This window comes from Eubalaena glacialis, chromosome 13 (assembly GCF_028564815.1).
Source record: "Eubalaena glacialis isolate mEubGla1 chromosome 13, mEubGla1.1.hap2.+ XY, whole genome shotgun sequence".
NCBI classification, from domain to species: domain Eukaryota; kingdom Metazoa; phylum Chordata; class Mammalia; order Artiodactyla; family Balaenidae; genus Eubalaena; species Eubalaena glacialis.
Window position 1 is genome coordinate 5764762 of NC_083728.1, and position 19285 is coordinate 5784046.

A 19285-nucleotide genomic window follows, 5' to 3' on the forward strand; every position below is an offset into this window, starting at 1 on the left:
GATGCAGAACCTCCAGTTTGAAGCTCAGGTTCCAGGCCTGGTTCTTGGCTAGCAAAGTCTGTAACCACTTAGAGCCTCGGTCGCCTCATCTGTAAGATGGGGACACACACAAGATTGTCCACATTCCCTGCCTGGCGCCAAGTGAGTGCCATCCCTCTTGCTGTTGGTGATTGTGACATTGTTCAGTCTTGGGATGAGCCCCCTCCCCTGGGGAATTCAGAGGCAGTAGGCAGCCTGGGCAGAGGCCATCGCAGTTAGGAAGAGAAGCATCTTCGAGTGGAGGATGGCACTGGGAGGTAGGGGCAGCCGTGGAGGCCTGGGGCTGGGGTCGGGGGGGACATGCCCAGGATGGGAGTCAGGCCAGTGGTGCTCGGCTCGGCCCAGGGCTTGGTGCTGTGTGATGTAGCCAGTCGCTTGCCCTTTCTGAATGGCGTGTTCTCACCAGGAGGCCCCTCCCAGCTCTGCTGTGCTGGGGAGAAGCCCCCAGGATCGGGGTGCCACGTGGCGCTCATCACCCACTCAGGCCACAGTACCTGTTGGCCCAGCCTTGGGGAAGGAGAAGCAGGATTTCATCTCAGGGATGAAGATTTCCTGCTGAAGCCAGAAAAAGTGCAGTGCCTTTGGGACCTTCAAAGCCACCATGGTGGCTGGAGCTGATGGGTGAAGAGGGGGCCATTAGAGCTGGGAGGATGGGGTCTGATCTCGCCTGGTTTCAGGGGAGTTTGGGTACTGGGGAGCCCTGTAAGGGTTTAGAGCAGGGGAGGGGGGGCGGGTAACAGGGTCCAGTGGACGCCCATCTCCAGCTGCAGAGTGGAGAACGGGCTGGAGGCAGTGGGGGCAGCGAGGGGCGGTCCTGCCGAGGTCCATGATACCAGGGATGACGGTCAGACCGGGTGTAAGGGGAGGGAGGATGGGCTCAAGGTTATGGTGAAGACAGAGGTTACAGAAGGACCTGGACCACTAGGCCGACCTCAAGGTGCTCAGAGCTGAGGGCAAGACAGAGGGACACAGGACCCGGGATGGTCAGGGACAGAGGCTGTCCCTGAGCCTGGTGAGGAAAACTTGGTCTCCGCCCCTGGGCACTTTCCTCCACTGGTGGAGAGAGCTGGTCCAGCCTCTCAGGAGCCTTCTGGGAGGCCCTGGGGGTCTGAGATGAGTTTGGGAAAGCAGGACAGGGTGGAGAGAGGCAGGCAGAGTAGGAGCCCGTGTGGGCAAAGGTGTGGAGAGAGGCTGGACATTTCTGTGGGTGTTTGTGATGACCCCTGGGGCCCAGCCCATCAGTGGTCCTCCCAGCTGCCCTGGACCTTGTCCTGCAGGACTTCCCCTAGTTCCTCCCCGTATTGTATCAGTTCCTTTCAGGTCAAAGATTCGCCACGACTATGTTTGGAAAAGAGTTGGCAGAAAACATTTCACTTACTTCCTGGGACACTGGGGACAGGAGGCTCCCTGAGGCCTGCGCTGGGCTCAGGGAATGTGCAGTCATTGATTAGTAACGTCTGCTGTGGTTGCCAGATGAGAGTGGCAGCAGGTGTGTGTAGGAGGGACTCACCAGTGCAGGAAGTATCTGGGTTCTTTCTAGTCCTGGCTGGGTCACCTGGGCAAGTTGCATCCCCAGTGGCCCTGGCCTTGGGGTCCAGCTGTTAAATGGCAGTGCTGACCCAGCTGGCCTCTGCCATCTTTCCAGAGCTTCAGCCCTGTCCCAGGCACAAGAGACCACGGGCTCCCGTTTCCCGTTGCCTCAGTTGAACCCCTTGACCGAAGACAACACCTTTCTTTTTTTTTTTTTTTAATTTTTATTTATTTATTTATTTATTTTTGGCTGTGTTGGGTCTTCGTTTCTGTGCGAGGGCTTTCTCTAGTTGCGGCAAGTGGGGGCCACTCTTCATCGCGGTGCGCGGGCCTCTCACTGTCGCGGCCTCTCTTGTTGCGGAGCACAGGCTCCAGACGCGCAGGCTCAGTAGTTGTGGCTCACGGGCCCAGTTGCTCCGCGGCATGTGGGATCTTCCCAGACCAGGGCTCGAACCCGCGTCCCCTGCACTGGCAGGCAGATTCTCAACCACTGCGCCACCAGGGAAGCCCGACAACACCTTTCTAAACCCCGGCGTCATATCCCCCGCGGCAGTGGATGCCTTGCAGAACCTCCACATCCGTGTGTCTGGGTGAAACCAGAGGTTCTGCCCACGGACGGCGGAGCCTGTGGGCTGTTCACTGTGGGAGAAGCAGCCTCTGGAAAAGCAGTTATTAAAAATGAGTCTGGAAACCAAAACCAAAAAAGGGAGGAAACACTCCATTCATTAGTCCTCTGACATATAGCCCACAATCAGTCCCCCCTTGATTTGAGTGGATCGGGGTCCCTGCAAGGACCAGCGTGGGAGGCTGCTGAGGCTTTATGTCATCGGCACGCTGACCTCCCCGGTGGACAGTGTAGACAGCTTTCACTGGTGAGCCTCCCAATCCTGGCAGTGTTTTGTTTACGGACCGTGTGCCTTGTGTCCTCACTTTCTCCTCCTCCCGGCGTGTGAAGGAGGCCGGTACCCACTTCACAGATGAGGGCAGCAAGGCCCGGACCTGGGACTGGGCCTGCAGGATGCTGGGCCAGTGGCGGGGGCATTGAATCCTCACGACAGCCCTTCAGGGCAGGTGGCCAGGACCCCGCTGCACAGGTGGGGAAACAGAAGCTCAGAGGGGCAACCTGCTTTGGGCCACGTAGCCTGAAAGCGGTGGAGCTGGGGTTTGCTCTGTGTCCGTCTGGCTCCAGGGTCTGGACTCTGCACGTTTGAGAGAGAAGGGAGGACAGAAACCCAGCACCCTGGCAGAGAAGGCAGTGAGGGTTGATGGAAAGAATGACCCCGCGTTGGGCACCCAGTGGGCACCAGGCCTTCCTCTAGAAGTTGGCAAATCTGAATTGAAGAGACCGGAGACCCCACGTCGGGGACCCGCCCCGTCTGGCCGCCCCAGGTCCTGCACACTCCCTGGGCTGGGGCCCACGAGCTTGGGTGCGGTTTCTCCTCCCTCTGACCTGACCTGGCCGAGTAGAGGCACATCCCTCTGGTTTTGGGGGCGTTTGGGGTACACTGAACGTGTCCAAAGGATGCACCCCTGAGGCCGGCCCACCCCCGACACCGTCCTTGCCTGGGAAGGGAGGACATTTTGCCTGTTTTGCTGCGACTCTACAACAGGGGCAAGGGCCGCTCCTGCAAAACGCACAGTTGGAGGTGACACCGAATTCCTCCTCCCCATTTATTCTCGGTGTTCCCCCCACCAGAGGCAGGTGGAGACAAGTTCTCATCCCACCCACAGCCCCCGCCCATGCTTTTTAATGTAACCCTGCCCAGCCTGGATGTTAGCAACATTTCAGCAGCCGGCTTCTTAGAACAAGAAGAGCGAGAATTATGTGCCGGTGGGCCACGTACAGTCCTCTTCTCCAGGCAACCTGGAGGGCGGCCCAATCAGAGATGATGTGTTTTCTATTTCTCCGGGGGCGGCCCAGGCCCCTCCCCGCCCCGTCCACCCACAGACCCCAAAGCAGACCGTTAACTTAGCATTTTCATTGAAGTCCATCTGACAAATGGTTTCGACGGAGAAAGCAATACTGCATCTTTAAATGGCGACTTTGTCAGCGCGTCTCTGGGCGCCGTAAAAAGTCCTTTGTTATCTGTGTCTAGACAGCACGCCAGCGGGATATTTGGTCTGCGTGAGGGAGAGAGATCTGACAAGGTTGAATTCATTTACCGGCTTATTTAAAGCAGAATTTCCAAACACTTGCTCATAAACTGTTTTCGGCCCAGACTCCCCCGGCCTCCCCCTCGCCCACGCTGGCTTTTCTTGTTTTTATAATTTTTCGCCTGTTTGGGCGGTGAGCGGGTTGCAGCCGGGTGCCCTGGCGAGGAGGAGGTGAGGGGTGACCGGGGGCTTGCGGCTTTTTTCTTTCTTTAATTGTCCTCTTTATGACTGTCTAGACGCCCTGCAGATGTACGTTCGCAGGGAAATGGCTTTTCCCTCTGGCTACGGGACACTGAGTAGGAAGGTTGCAGAGCTCCCCGCCCCCCACCATCTGACTGGCCTCCCCCTGCCCAGAACCTTCTCCCGCCATCTTCCCTCCCTTAACTTAAGGCACTTCGCCTTCTGGCAGCGTCTTTGTGTTTATAACACATTTACTTGACTGTGCTAATTTTATACCATCACCAAAAAAAAAAGAGAGAAAGTGACATCCAGGTTTTCTCCTCTCTGAAGGGTGGGCCGAGACCCCTCCCATCCCTTCCCCCAACTTCCCCCTCTTCTTATCACTCTTTGGCATTCCTTCCTCCCGCCCCTGGGGCATAGACTAATAAAACGAAACATATAGGCGTAGACTAATAAAACGAAACACCAGAAGTTAGCTTTTTAAGGATGAAAATATCAGGGCAACTTGAATGGGGTCCTAGGTTTTAGTTACTCGAAATAGATGCATTCATTAACCTCGTTGCCATAGCGACTAGGTGATTGTTGCCTCAGTGAAGAGGGAGCAGCCTGTGTGGCTGGAGGGTCTCCGGCCCCCAGACACCCATCGCCAGCCCTGCAGGACCTGAACCTGCAAACAGGCGTTGTCCTGCCAGGACGGGAGAGTGGGTGCTCTGGGCAGTTTCCTGACCCTGCAGTGCAAGTTGGGCGTGGAGGCGGGGCGGGGGGGGGGGTCCTTCTCAAACTCCCCTCCCCTTGGGGGCAGCCGCAAGGCCCTGGCGTTAGGAAATCAAGTTGCGTTGCAGTCCAGCTATACGTTAGGCCGGGAGGGAAGCAGACACCAGACCTCCCGTCTGGAGTGAGGGAATGTAGGACGGAGACAGGGCCGCGCTGCCTCCCTGCCTGCTCCCCCAGCTAAACGCCACAACTTGCCCCCCAAAAAACTATTGTCATCGCTGTTGACCTGGCTGCAAAGCCATAAATTTCCACCCTCCGCCCCGCGGTCATCAATCGACCCTCTGGGTTTTACATGGTAGGGGGCACAAAAGGTGGGGAGGGGGTTGGAGGCGTCTGGCTGACCAGATGTCTCCTGGGATCCCTGAACTGCATCTCATTTCTGCCAGGCCAAGCAAATCCAGCATATCAATCTACTTCCTTGAGTGGTGGGGGGATTGGACATTTCATCTGCAGGAGATGGGAGATAAAGTACTCAAAACACTCTGGGCTTCTCGGCCCGATCCTTTCATTTCTTCCCCCAAACAGACAAAACCCACAGGCAGAGGGACCTGTGACACTGCTACTCCCATTGTTCCCCGGCCCTGGTTTATTACCGGCTTTGTGCGGGCAGCTAAACGACGGCCGAAGGAGAACTGGGGCGCTCCAAGCCTGTCCTGGTCATCGTCTTAGCCTGAAAATCTGTAAGTCCAGATCTATCAGTTCTGATTTGTGACTGAATTGTAATATTTTGAGTTCCACAGTCATTGGGGTCTCTCTCCGCTCCCACATTACTATAACGTACGTCTTGATGGAGAAAAATCCAAAATGAAGATCAGGGACCTTTTTTAAAACTAAAAGAGAGAGCCCAAAACAGCATCACCAGGTTTGTACTGCGTGCAGACGCACCGCTGACCCTGCTCCCTCCTCCAAGCTCCCGAGCAGGAATGGTCCTTAAGAAGGATGGGCTATTAAATACCAGATCCTCGGGCTGGCAGACGTGTCTGTGCTGTAATTGGGTCTGTCTTGGAGTAATTAAAGGAAAATGATTATATTAACCCAGTCACCAAGCCATCGTGGCATAGAGAAACGAGTGCCACCAGTATTGATGTTCACTCCAAAAATTGGCCTTTTTCAGCACATCAAAAATGCACTCTTGGCTTGAGTTTGGGGGGACCTGTTTTTTTTTTTGCATTTTTTTTATACTTGATCATATGTCTCCTGGTCTTCTTTTTCCTTTTAAACAGCAGCGGGATCCCCATTCCCTCTAATACAAGCAGCTTCAGTTCACACAGGGAGATGTGAGCTTTGAAAGCCGAGCTTAAGGATGTGCGTGGCACAGATGCCCCAAGAGCCTGCAGCTTGAGAGATGAGATTGAAAAAAGTCTCGTGTCTAAGTCTCAAATCTGGGAGGCCTGGCCTTTTTTTTTTCTTCTTGGGGAAGCTGCAGTTTCAAGACGGCCTTGGTGTGCTGCCTTATTTAGGAGGCGAATTGCTGCTCATTTGTCAGGCAAAACAGATGTGGTAGGGAGACAACATCTATTTTCATAATTCGAAACAAATCTGGTGGCCGCCTTCCTTTTCAGTGGGGCCTGCTCATCTAGAGAGCCCAACTCCCCGGCAGCATTTAGCAGAAATATTTATAGCTCATCAATTGAACCTTTCTTCTTCCAGGAGAAGTTGGTTTCTGCTGGCGACTGGGAACACTGACTCTTGCAGGCAGTGGGTGCTTGGCAGGGATTTGTTTTAATGGAGGATCGTGGGTGCCAGCCAGCCAGAGCAGCTGTGCTTCACCCCATCAGCGGGTCTTCTCAGAGTGGGCTGTTCGCTAAGGAGCCCTGCTTTCCCGTCACTGTTTGCACCTCTTTGTCAGGAGGGGCAGTTGGAGGCTGGTCTTGGGGGACCCCTCTGGGCAGGCAGCTGGCACCCCCGACACTCCAGGAAGACCCAGGACCTGGCCTCTATCAGTGGGGAGTTTGTGCTTAGGTTTGCAGGGTAACTTGGGTGTCATTTCCCCATTTTATCGATGAGAACACTGAGGCTCACAAGAGAGAAACAGCTCGCCCAGGATCATGTGATGCGTTGTTGGTGGAGCTGGTCTCCTGGCTCAGGGGCAGGGTATAGAAATGACCCGGTTTGTTCAGATTCTGCTCAAGCATTCATTCCCAACTGCAGCCTTCCGGATACCATAACCCCCAGCTAAACATAGCCCGGTATCTGCATACATGCAGTTTATGGAGGGAAAGAGGGTGGCCCCAGGGTTTGGGGAATTGGCCGTTGTGTGTTCATCAGCCAGATGGTTGAGCTCCTACTGTGTGCCACTGAGGCAGCTGGTGATGGACAGTGGTGACCGAAAAGGGTCTGTGCCAGTCCTCGCGGAGCTCAGGCGCTCACGGGGAGCAGACAGTACTTTCAGGCGCTGGTAATGCCAGGGTCACGTGACCGTGCCTGGGGGCGTGTGCTGGGCGGGAGCTGAGAGGCCTCTCAGAGGGGCTGACACACATGCTGACATTTGAGGGATGAGACCCAGCCAGCAATGGGAAGATGTGGGGCAGAGAACCTCAGGGAGAGGGGAGATGGTGAGGGCGTGGGGTCTGCTGGCCGTGGCACCTGGTGGAGGGAGAGATGGGGTTCAGTCCCCTCGCCTGAAAAACGAGGGTTGACCAAAAAGTAGGGGAGTTTCTGATTCACCTGGGAGAGCCACAAATGATGCAGTTCTGCAGGATGGTAGCCACTGGGGACACCTGGACGAAGGGTGTAGGGAGATCTCTCTATAGTATGTGAATCTATAGTTATCTCAGAATAAAAATTGTGTTCCAAAAAGCGGAAGATCTGACAGGACCCCTTCCCTTCTCGTTGCTGGGACCACCCTGGTGCGGGTCCCTTAGTATCCTTATCATTGTAGCCCAGGAAGAGAAAACGTGGATAGCTTCTCTCTCGTGTTCACCTGCAAACTGTCGGGTGGAGGACTGGGGGCTCTGGGCAGCTTGCACACTGCCCCTTGTTGCCCTGGCAGGAAGGAGGCCCATGCAAGGGTCAGGGTGACTTCTGGGCCTCACACAGGCAGCTGGTTTGGAGGGCATGGTGGAACCGAGTTTCTCGTAACCACCAGAAGTTGGAAACACACACATCTCTTGTCTGTCCTGCCGGCACCTGGGGCAGACATCACTAATCACTCACAGCACCCTTTGCTGTGGGCCTGGACACAGCCTTACCCCTGTCGGTGGTAGAACCTGGGGTGGATGAATAGGGTCTCGAGGCCCAGGAGGACTGGTCGTGAAGATGGCCATGCAGAGGGCCATCTTCCCAGCCAGTCAGAGGGCCCCGCTTTGCATCTGGAGGCTACCGCCCAGGCCACCCGGGACATTGCAGCTGCCTGTAAAGACTGAATGAAGACACTGTGTTTCTTTGAGGTCCCTGAGCTTATGGTCTTTGTGTTTGGGCAAAAGGTCTCTCAGATAGTGACTGCTGTTTGCACAAAACACAGAAGCCAGAAGTTGTCATAGACCCCAGTTTTCCTGCAGATTGACACCCCGTTCCAGAAATCCCCTTTATCACTGATCTGGGCCCCGCCCATGGTTGGTTCCTTCTCCTTCCTGCAGAGAAGGGCCTGTAAACAACGCTGGGGCTGCTTTCCCTCATTTTCACCTATTTACTCCTTTCACAAGCATTTATGAAGCACCTACTGTGCGCCTGGGACAGGAGATGCATCTGTGATCAGGGAGCTGCTGCAGCTCCAACCTTCAGAAATTTACAATCCAAGTGTTCAGTGAACAAGTGCTTTTCCCTCATTTGTCTGCGTTCACATCAGATGTTTAGACTGGGCTGCTGATACTCTTTAAACCAGCCGTGTGTAGCTTAAGTCCTTGCCGCTGTCTCCGTCCTGAGCCTAATGAGGACTCTCGTGTTGCCTGACTACTGTTTAGGGAGCAGGTTTTATGTACCAGGCACTGTGCTTGAGATATTACCTATCGTCCAGAGTTTCTCGACCGCGGTGCTAGTGGCACTGGAGCAGGATAATCGCTTTCTGTGGGTGCTGTCCTGTGTGCTGTAGGATGTTTAGCAGCATCCCTGGTCCCTTTACCCACTAGATGCTAGCAGGACCCCCTTCCACGTGGGACGACCACAATGTCTGCAGGCATTGCCAGATGTCCCCCGGTGGACAAAATCGTCCCCAGGGAGAACCCGCTACCTATGCCCTCAGGGCCTGCCCTTGAGGTGGCTGTGTGAGTGCGGGCAGGCTGGCAGTCTGTCTCTTCATCTGTCAGATTAGGCGCTGACAGGACATCCTGTCAGTGGCTGGTTGGGAGCCTTGAACGATAGAATGCACTTAAAGCTTGTAGCACAGCCCAGCCAAGCCATCGTAACTGGTGTGTCTGATGGGCAGAAGTCATGCCTCCCGTTCACTCATCCAACCAGACTCCCTGGGGCTTTCGGTGACCCTGAGGCAGTCTCCACGCCACCTGGAAAAGACAGGCAGGGTCATGGTACGTCGTGCTGACCCCCACCAGGTAATGCCGGTGTGGGCGGCTGGTATCCAAGGGACTGGGAGGCTGGCGCCGGCCCCTCCGGCCTTGCCCAGGTAGCTCTGTGACTCTGAGCAACTCTCTTCCCCTCTCTGGTCCATCCTTTTTGTTTCTGACCCATGTTGGGGGTTTCCAAGCTGCTGCCTTCCCCAGAGGCCCAGCATCTCACAGGCTTGTTTTCTGCCCAGCCTCGTTCCTGACCCCAGTCACTTCAGGGTTCTCTGAACCACTCAAGGTCCCAGGTGTCCACTCCTTCCTCTCCCTTTCACCTTAATTAGTTTAAATATTAGGCTCCGGCATTTGCTTTTACATCCGGGACTTGAGTGTAAGAGTTTATTTGAACAAGCGGATCCTCCACTAAAGGAGTGAAAAGCCTGATAGAAATCGACTAATCCACAGCAGGGTGATTGTAAAACACACCAAATCCTGCAGGTCCCTGAACGCAGCACCGGGAGATGTCGACTCAGTCGTGGACGTGGGGGCCGTGTGCTGCGTTTAAGGAGCTTCCACGGCGATTCTGATGTGTGGCCGTGTTCGGAAAATCACGCTGGAAAGTGGATCGTTTCGAAACTCACACTTTCTGTGCTGCTTCTGCTTGCACGCACACACCCAGGCACCCCAGGGAGTCTCGTGTACTTTGCCAGGCCCCAGAGCAGCTCACTCCACTTCATGCCCTCACTCCGTGGCCCAGAGGCATCAGTCTTCTTTCTTCCCCTTGAATGTGGCAGACGTTCCTGCCTCAGGGCATTTGCACTGGACATTCATTCAGCCAGGAGTGTTCTTCCCCCAGCTCTCCTCATCTTTCAGGTCTTGGCTTGAAGGCCACCTCCTCAGAGATGGGTCCCTGACTCCCCATCCAAGGAGCCCCCCCTCCCGGGCGCTCCCCCCATCACCGTCTTGTGTTGTCTTCCTAAACACCCTTAGCTGTTGGTGCTTATTTGCATATCTATAGCTCAGCTTTGGCCCCTCCCCAGTTGACTTGAGCCCCGTGGGAGCAGGCGTGGGAGCAGGCGTTGCTTCTCCTGAGCTAGCACAGGGCTGGCCTGGACCCCCAGATGCGGAGGGACCAGCGCTCATCACAGGTCAATTCCGGTTCCGGTCAGGTTTCCTGAGTAGACAGGTGAGCAGTATTTGAGAGGACACTCAGGTGTCTCCCAAGACGCCCATGTTGTTTGAAGATCCCTGCAGCTCCTGACTCTTCTGTGCCCGAGATGGCGACTGGCAGCAGTTTGCAGTCACTTCGTCATCGGCGACACGTTGATACTTAACAATGATGCTTTACCCTGGGGATACCTGATGCTTTGACCTGTCGTATTGGGGTTATTGGGTTGTATTGGGGATGTGGTGGTACTTTGGGGAACCCAAGCTGCTCTCTCTCCCTTTGGGACAGAAGTGGGAGGTGCTTTGCTCTCTGCTGGGGAGTGGGGGGAGACAATGCTTAGAGGTTAGTTAAAATCGTCTTTCTTCATTTCTAAATTTTAAACGGCATGTTTAGAATTTAATCTTCAAACCTGGGAGCCAGACCTGCAAGTTGAGAGATGACAGCCGAGAGATGGTTTCGTTTGGCTGGCTGCAGCAGCCAGATGGCAGATGCTGTGAGCGGGAGACGGAGTGAGGCCGGGGCAGGGGGGCGGGGGGGCTTCTGTTTCAGCTCTTACCCTCCCCCCGAAGTAAGCCATCCTCCCAGCACCAGACCTGGGCCGTGCGTGCCCCAGGGATCGCTTGAAGCAGCTGGCATTGCCCTCTGCCAGGGTGATGTAGGGCCCCAAGAGACAGGGCCCCCCATACTCCTCACTTTTCTTTTTAAACTTTTTATTTTGAGATAATCGTAGATTCGCATGCAGTTGTAAGAAATGATACAGGGAGAGCTCTTATACACGTCCCCCGGCTTCCCCCAGTGCTAACATCTTCTATGGAGATGGCCCAGTATCCCATCCAGGAATCGGCATTCAGTGCCATCCATTGACCTTGCTCGCATTTTCCGCATTCTCATGCACTCATTTGAGTGTGTTTGTGTGCACCTGTGTGCATGCTTAGTTCTACGCAATTTTATCAGATGAACCGCTGGCAACCAGTAATCTGTTCATCTCTATAATTTTGTCATTTTGAGACTGTAATATAAATGGAATCATACAGTATGTAACCTTTTGAGATTGGCTTTTTTTCACTTGGCATGACTCTGAAGAGCCACCCAGGTCATTTTGTGTATCAGTAGTTCATTCCTTTCCATTGTTTCCGTGCCACGGGGGTACCCCGGTTAGTTTGACCACTCACCTGCTGAAGAGCATCTGGGCTGCTTCCAGTTTGGGGCTGTTACGAATAAAGCCCCTGTGAACATTCACGCACAGGTTTTTGTGTGAACATAAGTTTTCGTTTCTCTGGGCTAAAAGCCCAGGAGCGTAATTGCTGGGTCGTATGGTAGTTGCGTATTTCGTTTTGTGAAAGACCCTCCACTTTTCAGCAACACGCATCCATCCTCTGGCCTCTGGGGAGAGATGTGAGTCCCAGCGAGTGGACCTTGGACATGAATTCCTTCCTCCTTCAAATATTAATTGAGGGCAGCGTATGGTGCCAAGCATGCTGTTACCCTCCAGGGATTCAGTGAGAGCAAGGTAAAGAAGGGCCTTTGCGTGGAGCTTTCTTGCTGCTGAGGTGAAATCTGCAATAAACAGCTATCAAATCAATAAAGAAGATAGTTACTCTTACACGGTGCTATGCTATATGCCAGGCACTCTCCAGGTACATTACAATCCTCAAGCAGGCCAGTGAGCGGGGGCTATCCTTTGCAACGCCCCTCACTGCAGATGCAGATAAAGAAGCAGAGCCACAGAGAGCCATGGGACAGAGCGGGTAATCCAGGCTCCTAACTGTGCACTATGTTGCCCCTCATGGCCAAGACAGGCCATCAGGAGATGCAGAGTGTGGTGGGAGGTGAGTGCATTTGGGATAGGATGACCGGGAGGCCTCCCTGAGGTGGGAACATGAAACATCCCAGGACAGAATTGCACGTGCAAAGGTCCTGAGGTGAGAACAGGAAAAAGGCCAGCATGGCTGGAGTGCGGTGAGCACGGGAAGGAGACCAGAGGTACAGAAATGAGGTTGAGTGGGCGTTGCAGGGCTTTAATCTGAGCTTGAGTCAGGGATTCAATTGGTGTTTTTTAAAGATTGCTCTGGCTGCTGGGCACAGAGTAGACTAGGGAGGGGTGTCAGCGTGCAGTGGAGGAAGCAGGGAGATGAGAGAGAACACGTAGGCAAACCTTTTGCTTTTGAGGGAGGACCCCTAAGTCTCCTCCAACCTCAGCCTGGGAAGACCCCCGCAGGCTCCCCGTGAGGGTGGTGGGCTCCCTCTGGAGCACAGCATAGGGCAGAGTCTCCCCATGGCTGGATCTGCATCTGATGAGCCGTGAGGGCAGGAAGAGGACCCCCGCCGGCCACCCCCTCGAGCATCTGGACCTGGACCTTGGACTCCCCTGTGGGTCTGTCTCCTGGTGACTTTCCTGGTTTCTCTGTCCCTCTTGCCCTTTTCTCTCCTCTCTCTGTCCACGCCAGTTGTTATCCCACAAATTGAACTTGCCTGCTCAGCATCAGTCACTCCGGATCGCTGACGAACATGTGCGGACGCTCTCGTGTCCCTCACACCTGGTCAGGTGGGGCTGCCTGCTTTTTAATCTAATGACGGCCACCATTTATTATGCACTTGCTGTGTACCAGTTAGTGTTGGGAGAGCTAGTACACGTCTACTAGCTCAGTTAATCCTCAGCAATCCTGGGAGGTGATACTGTTACTGATCCATGCTTTACGATGGGGAAACAGAGCAAAGGGGGCCAAGTAGCCGCCCAGGGTCACACATACAGGAAGTGGTAGCTCCTGGACTCAAATCCAGAGCTGGGCCGCTTGTCTCCCACGGCTTTGCTGCGTCCCCATCTCAGTCCCCATCATGAGCTCTGCTTCCCTCAGAGAACAGTTGTTCGGAACCTTGGTCTTTCCATTGTTTGGGATTTTCTGCTGCTGGAAGATGTTCAAAAGGAAATGATACCAAGTGCTGGAATAGCCTCGCCCGTGGGGTGGGGACCGGGAGAGGCAGCTGGCGTCTGGGAGGCTTGTAACTGCCCTCTGGGAATTTGTTTTGCTTGTCGCCTGAAAAGGAGAGAGGAAGGGACTCATAAGAGTCGCAGGGAAAGACTGGACAGATTTAGACCCCAGACAGTCACACACACACACACACACACACACACACACACACACACGGGAGACACCCAGAAAGACAAACAGCCCGAGAGAAGGCCATACTAACGCAGACAGTCAACGATGCGAGACAGACACACAGACGCCCTCAGACAGACCCAGACTCGCAGGCCCTCGGAGAGAGGCAGAGACAGACGCTGGGGCTCCCACCTGCTGGGGGAAGGGCGGTCCTGCCGTGGTGACGTCACGTCCCCCACCCGAGCTCTTCCTGGCCGTGGGCCCTGCCCAGCCAGGGAATCCGTGCAGTGGCCGACTGTCAGTGTGTCCAGCCTTGTTTCCTAGAGCCCACGCCCCCGCCCCCTGAAACCTGTAAATAAACTCCTGGGCCAGGGCTCTTCCTCGGGACCCGAGGCCCACATCGAGCTGATGCACCACCTGTGTCCCCAGGCCAGCACGTTGGCACGCGTGTCACCTTGCAGCCCAGTCTGGCTCCTGACGGACTCGGCCTTTGCCGGCTGCCGCTCTTTCTACGAGACGAGAGGAGGTGAGAGAGAGTGAGGGACCACTTCAGCCTGGGGCTGCCGGGAGGCGGCGGTTTGTGGTGTGGCTTTGAGTTTCTTGTCGGGAGAGGGTGGCGGTTAGGACACCCGGCCCCGCATGGAAACCTGTGTGAGTGTGGGCGTGTCCCTCCCTGAGCCTCAGGGGGCCCATAAGACTAAGCCCCCCGCCCAGCCCTGGAGCTGCTGGGAAAGCTCCATGAGAGGAAAACTCGGACCCGGGAAGCACGGGGAGTGGGGGCCACAGCTGTTGTATGCGTGTGTTGTTAGAACGGCCTTGGGAGAGTCCAGACCATTGATTGTCTGTCCCAGAAATAAATCCACCCAGGTTTCTGAGGGCACGGGTTCGAATCCTTTCGCCACAGAGAGCAGGATTTATTTACCGCCCTGGAAATCCTCAGCTCCCGGGGCCTGGCTCTGAATCCCCGGGGCCTGGCTCATAGTAGGTGCACAGTGAACGCGCGCCCCTGGAATGAACGAGTGGGACTGAAAAGTCCCTGAGGTTGGATGTAGATGACAGAAGAGAACGTTCCTCCTGGAAAATAAAATCACATGCGCCCTGGGAGATTGCGGGCAGGCTGCTGGCTGTGTTTCTGTCCCCGTGGGTGCACTTGTGTCTCCATAGGCCCATCCCCACCTCCCCACCCAGGGCAGGTTTCCTGCCTCCATGGCTTGTAGTTGATTTCCCTACATCAGCTCCTACTATTCAAGGTGCCAGTAAATTGGGTTCTGGTGAGGGCTTCCTTCCTTGCTGGTAGACGGGCCACCTTCTTGCTGTGTCCTCACATGGCCTTTCCTTGGTGTGTGTGTGCGGAGAGAGAAGGTGAGCTCTCTGGTGTCTCTTTTTTTTTGGCCACACCGCACGGCTTGCAGGATCCTAGTTCCCCGGCCAGGGATTGAACCCGGGCCCCGGCAGTGAAAGCTCCGAGTCCTAACCACTGGACCACCAGGGAATCCCCACTGGTGTGTCTTATAAGAACACTAATCCTATAGGACCAGGGCCCCACCCTTATGACCCCATTTATCCTTAATTGCTTTCTCGGAGGCCCCATCCCCAAATATAGCCACACTTGGGGGGTTAGGACTTCAACATACTATTTTTGGGGGAACACACGTTCAGTCCATAACACAAGGTACCCTTCTACTCCAAGCAGAGGATTTGGGAAGGCAGGTGAGAACTGCCACTCCTTGTAAGTTGATCTATTAGCACCAGCCCCCATAGTAGCTATCACTTTAGGGTTTGCTATGAGCCTGGCACATCCAGGTCTACACCTCAAGCCTCTGCACTGCTCTGGAGGTTCCAGGCTCCTTGCTTTTTGGCTGACTGTGTATTGACCAATACAAGTTTCTTTGCTGCCTGAGCACCGTGGTGGACCAGACACCAGCGAGAGACCAGAAAAGGGGATTCCCTCTTCATTGGAGCTGGGAATCCCACATGGCAATGGCCTGGGCTTGGCACCATAATAGGATGTAAAAGTTGCTCTGGGACAACCACAGGTGGGCTTTGAGGGTTGAAGAGGAGTGCGCCCTCCCCAAAGACTGGGCAGAAAGGCTCCTGCTTGCCAGTCTTATGCTGGCTGTGAGGAAGCTGCAGGACAAGGAGACAGCATCCTGATGGTGTGGACAGACTGACAGTGGCAATAAGACACAGACCAAGGGAAGCCTAAGTCATGACACATACATTTTCTTGGCAGTCATAGCAGATATCCTGGTTGGTATTTACAAAATTAACCACCAGTGATATGGGAGAGCTTAAAACTGCCAGAGAAAGCCAGAGAAGGAAGTGACCGCGGGGGCTGGGGCAGTGGGAACTGGGGTCAGAAGCCAGAACAGGAGGAGGAGGAGGAGAGGGGGCATCCCAGGAAGGTGGACCACCCTGGGCAAAGGCCCAGCAGAAGGGAAGAGGAGATTCTGCTCATAGGGCAGCAGGGATGCTGTTGGCTGAGAGGATCGTGTAGCAATCAGGAGGCAATTAGCAATGAAAGTAGGAGACCGGGGGCTCTGAGCCGAACAAGTAGCCCTCGTGAACGGCAGCTGATGTTTATGGGCCACTTAACGTGCTCCGGGCACTTGATACGGATTCAGCCACCCCATTCATCTGCATGACTTAAGCTGGCTGCTCCTGGTGCCCCGCTCCTCCAGATGAGGAAACTGAGGCGCAGAAGATGAAATAACGTCCTCAGGTCACATGTTTGGCCATAGGTAGAGCTGGGGTTTGGATCTAGACAGGCCAGCTCCAGGGCTCCAGCTGACGCCGCTCTAGGTGTTTGCTGAATCAAATTCAGTTCCTGGGAGCCCGAGGGTGCAGGGGAGCCTGTTCTGCTCTTATAGCTTCTCCAGCCTCTCCTGACGTCTGACCTTGGCCATCACTGCATCTCCTGCCGCTGCCCTGGGTGAGACCCAGAATGGCTGGGCCCTTCATGGTCCTAAAGGAAGGGGCACCTGCGGCCAGCGCTGAGATCCCTCCTGACGGAGCGGGTCTCGCCGACCCCGAAGCCTCCAGCACGCGGCCGGGTTGATGGAGGAGCTATTGAGAAGCGTCTCAATACCGGCCGCATTGTGGGCCAATTCAGAGCTGAGCTCTTTGTCCGAGAGGCTTGGAAACGGAGCTGCATTCACTTCCCCTCTCCTGGCGCTGCCCTCCAAGCCCCTCGGAGCTCATGTTGGGAAACACCAGGCTCTTGAAAATTGGTAATTGAGAGAAACATCTGCTGGTTTCCAAGGAGCACACGGTGACTCCTGAGTGGTGAGGGCAAGCGTGAGTCGCGTTGTCACCGCGTGCTGAAACTCACACACACACACACACACACACACACACACACACACACAGGCACACATGCGCCTGAGTCTCTTTGGTATGTTAATTAAGATGGATTAAATTAAAGTTGTCAATGCTTGTTATAAAGATACAAGCAATATAGGCATACAAAAAGTAAAAAGGATAGACTCCCTCTTTCAGAAGTAGCCATCACCAACAATTTGATTTTCATCCTCATTTTTGCTATAAAAATGGGTCCATATTATATATACTGTTCCAGTTTCATTATTTCTGCTCAGCAGTAATTGCAAACAGCCAGCCATCATCCGACCTATAGATCAGCCGTTCTCAGCCAGGGGTGATTCTGCCCCCCAGGGGACATTGGGTGATGTCTGCAGACGTTTTTGGTTGTCACAACTTGGCAGTTTTGGTGCTACTGGTATCTAGTGGGTAGAGGCCAGGGGTGTGGCTAAATATCCTACAATGCACAGACCACACCACAGAGAATTATCCAGCTCAAAACGTCAGTAGTATCAAGGTTGGGAAACCCCACTATAGATTTATGTATCTTTCCAGTGGCCCCATTGTATTCGATAGTGAGATATATATCTATATCTATATCTATATATCTATATATATCTATCTATCTATATATACACCAGGGTTTGTCTAGTGGGATTTGGATGGTCTCTGGTTGTTCACGTTTACCAAAAACCCTGCAGAGGTGTCCTTATACGTATATGCTCTCAGGTCCTTCTGCGAATTTTTCTGTTGGATACAATCCTGGAAGTTAACATTGCTGGGTGGAAAGGTAGTGTGCATTTCAGATTTTGGTAGGTACTGCCATGGTGTCCTCCGAAGTGATTATGGCCATTGACACTGCCACCTCACTCACCCATGCCTCCTCTCCTCAATTAACGAAACGCATTTCATTTATTTTAAATAACTTTCCATTGCACCTCCTTGTCCATTGACAGAAACGGCTCTCTCACCGCAAATTCACTCCATCTTGCCAATAACTCTCGAACGGTGATTGCTATTTTGCTGACAGTGGGTGTTTAAAGACGCTCGATATCAGTGACAATAGAAAAAAGAAAGTCCCATTAGTTCTTTCCATTTGGATAATAGCAAGAAAGATAAAAGGCACCGCTTTGTCTTTTCTTATTGAAGGAGCATTTAATCGTGAGGTTCTAAAATGATTATACAGACCTTCTGCTCTCCCTGGAGTTGATTTCACCACCCCGTTCCCACACGCACTTTGAGACCCGGGGCTCACCCATCGCCCAGCTGCAGCCCCTTCCCAGGCCACCTCCCAAAAGGTGACTTCGGGATGTGTGGGGTGAAGCCCCAGAAATGAGTGAGGCTCCGCACACTTCCGCCACTGGGGTACAAGAAGGCAGTTCGCCTGTAACCAGGACAAGGTATCTTACTAGTTAAAAGGAGACGCACACATAAGCAGGATATGTGGGGCTAATGATTTACCATCAACACCCTTTAAACCTGGCCCTGTATTTATTGTCTAATTAATGAACCTTGACTGTAGGGTCCCCTGGGCTTCCGGATGCTTCCACCACCACTGGGACAGACTAGAGTGGACCTTCTCTGTTAGGCTGCAGCTGTGGGGGGCTGTAGAGCTGCGTCCGGTGCTCCCATCCCGTGATGCTCTAGACTAGAGTAGATGAGTATAAGAGTTAAGAGACTGATGCCTACATGCTTGGGAGCTCGGGGGGGCGTGGGGAGCAAGCCCAGCAGGGAAGTGCGTGCGCGTGTGTGTGTGTGCGTGTTCATGCATGCACGTGTGCGCGGGTGCAATCCAGGGGGGGAGAGGGGGTCAGCCGGGCAAGGAAAGGCTGGAAGTGGTCGGGCAGAGGGTGTGGCTCAGGTGTGAGCGTGGACCGTCCCCTGTTGTCCCATTCGCTCTACAGCACCACACACTTTCATCCCTGGAGAGGCCGTCAGTCCAGCCAGTGTTGGGGAGAGACAGGGAGCCACAGTCTCACAGGGCAAGCTGCGCATTCATCCACACACATCTCCCCTCTCCAGGCGAGGGGAGGCCAGGCCCGGGGACTAGATGACCACCTGACACCTGGGTATCACCTTGGGCTCCTCAGCCGGGGCCACCTGGAGGGGCCATCAGGCCCTTCCCTGCCCCACCAAGGGCAATCTCAGTGCAGCACCTAATCTCCCAGGGCCAGTCAGAGGCTACCCGATGCCTGGGCTCCAGTGCCCTCAATCTCAGGCTGAGAGGCTTGACCCAGACCTGCTGCCAGACCCAGGATGACAGCACCTCTGCCAGGAGACACCTGGGAAGCCCCATTACGGGGAGCGGCTGCCTGTTTGGATACTGACAGATGCTTCTTACATCTTTGTTTTTCTCTTTTATTATGAACGTAATTACACATGCTGAGCATGCAGGAGTGTGTGTTACAAGGAAGGGGCCGTCCCCTCTTGGCACCCACCAGGGTAACCACACCTGTCCCCTGGTCTGTGTAGACGCATGTAGTCACGGGCATATGTATTTGTCGCAAGATTCGCTTTTGTTTTAAAATACACACGTCTGTGCTTTTCTAAACAAAGATGGGCTCGTCCTATCTGGTGGCTTCTCC

The 19285-nt window shown here is 54.3% G+C and overlaps 1 protein-coding gene across 3 annotated transcripts in view; it reads left to right on the forward strand.

The window, feature by feature from the left end:
- PMEPA1 (prostate transmembrane protein, androgen induced 1) overlaps window positions 1-19285 on the forward strand; it is a 59402-nt gene that overhangs the window by 23079 nt on the left and 17038 nt on the right. Inside the window, exon 2 of one of the 3 annotated variants that reach the window (XM_061207955.1) lies at window positions 13812-13908. The exons of the other annotated variants lie outside the window; for them this stretch is intronic. Within the exon in view, the coding sequence (XP_061063938.1) occupies window positions 13812-13908 (97 nt within the window). The remainder of the gene's footprint in view (window positions 1-13811; window positions 13909-19285) is intronic. 3 annotated transcript variants of the gene reach the window in all.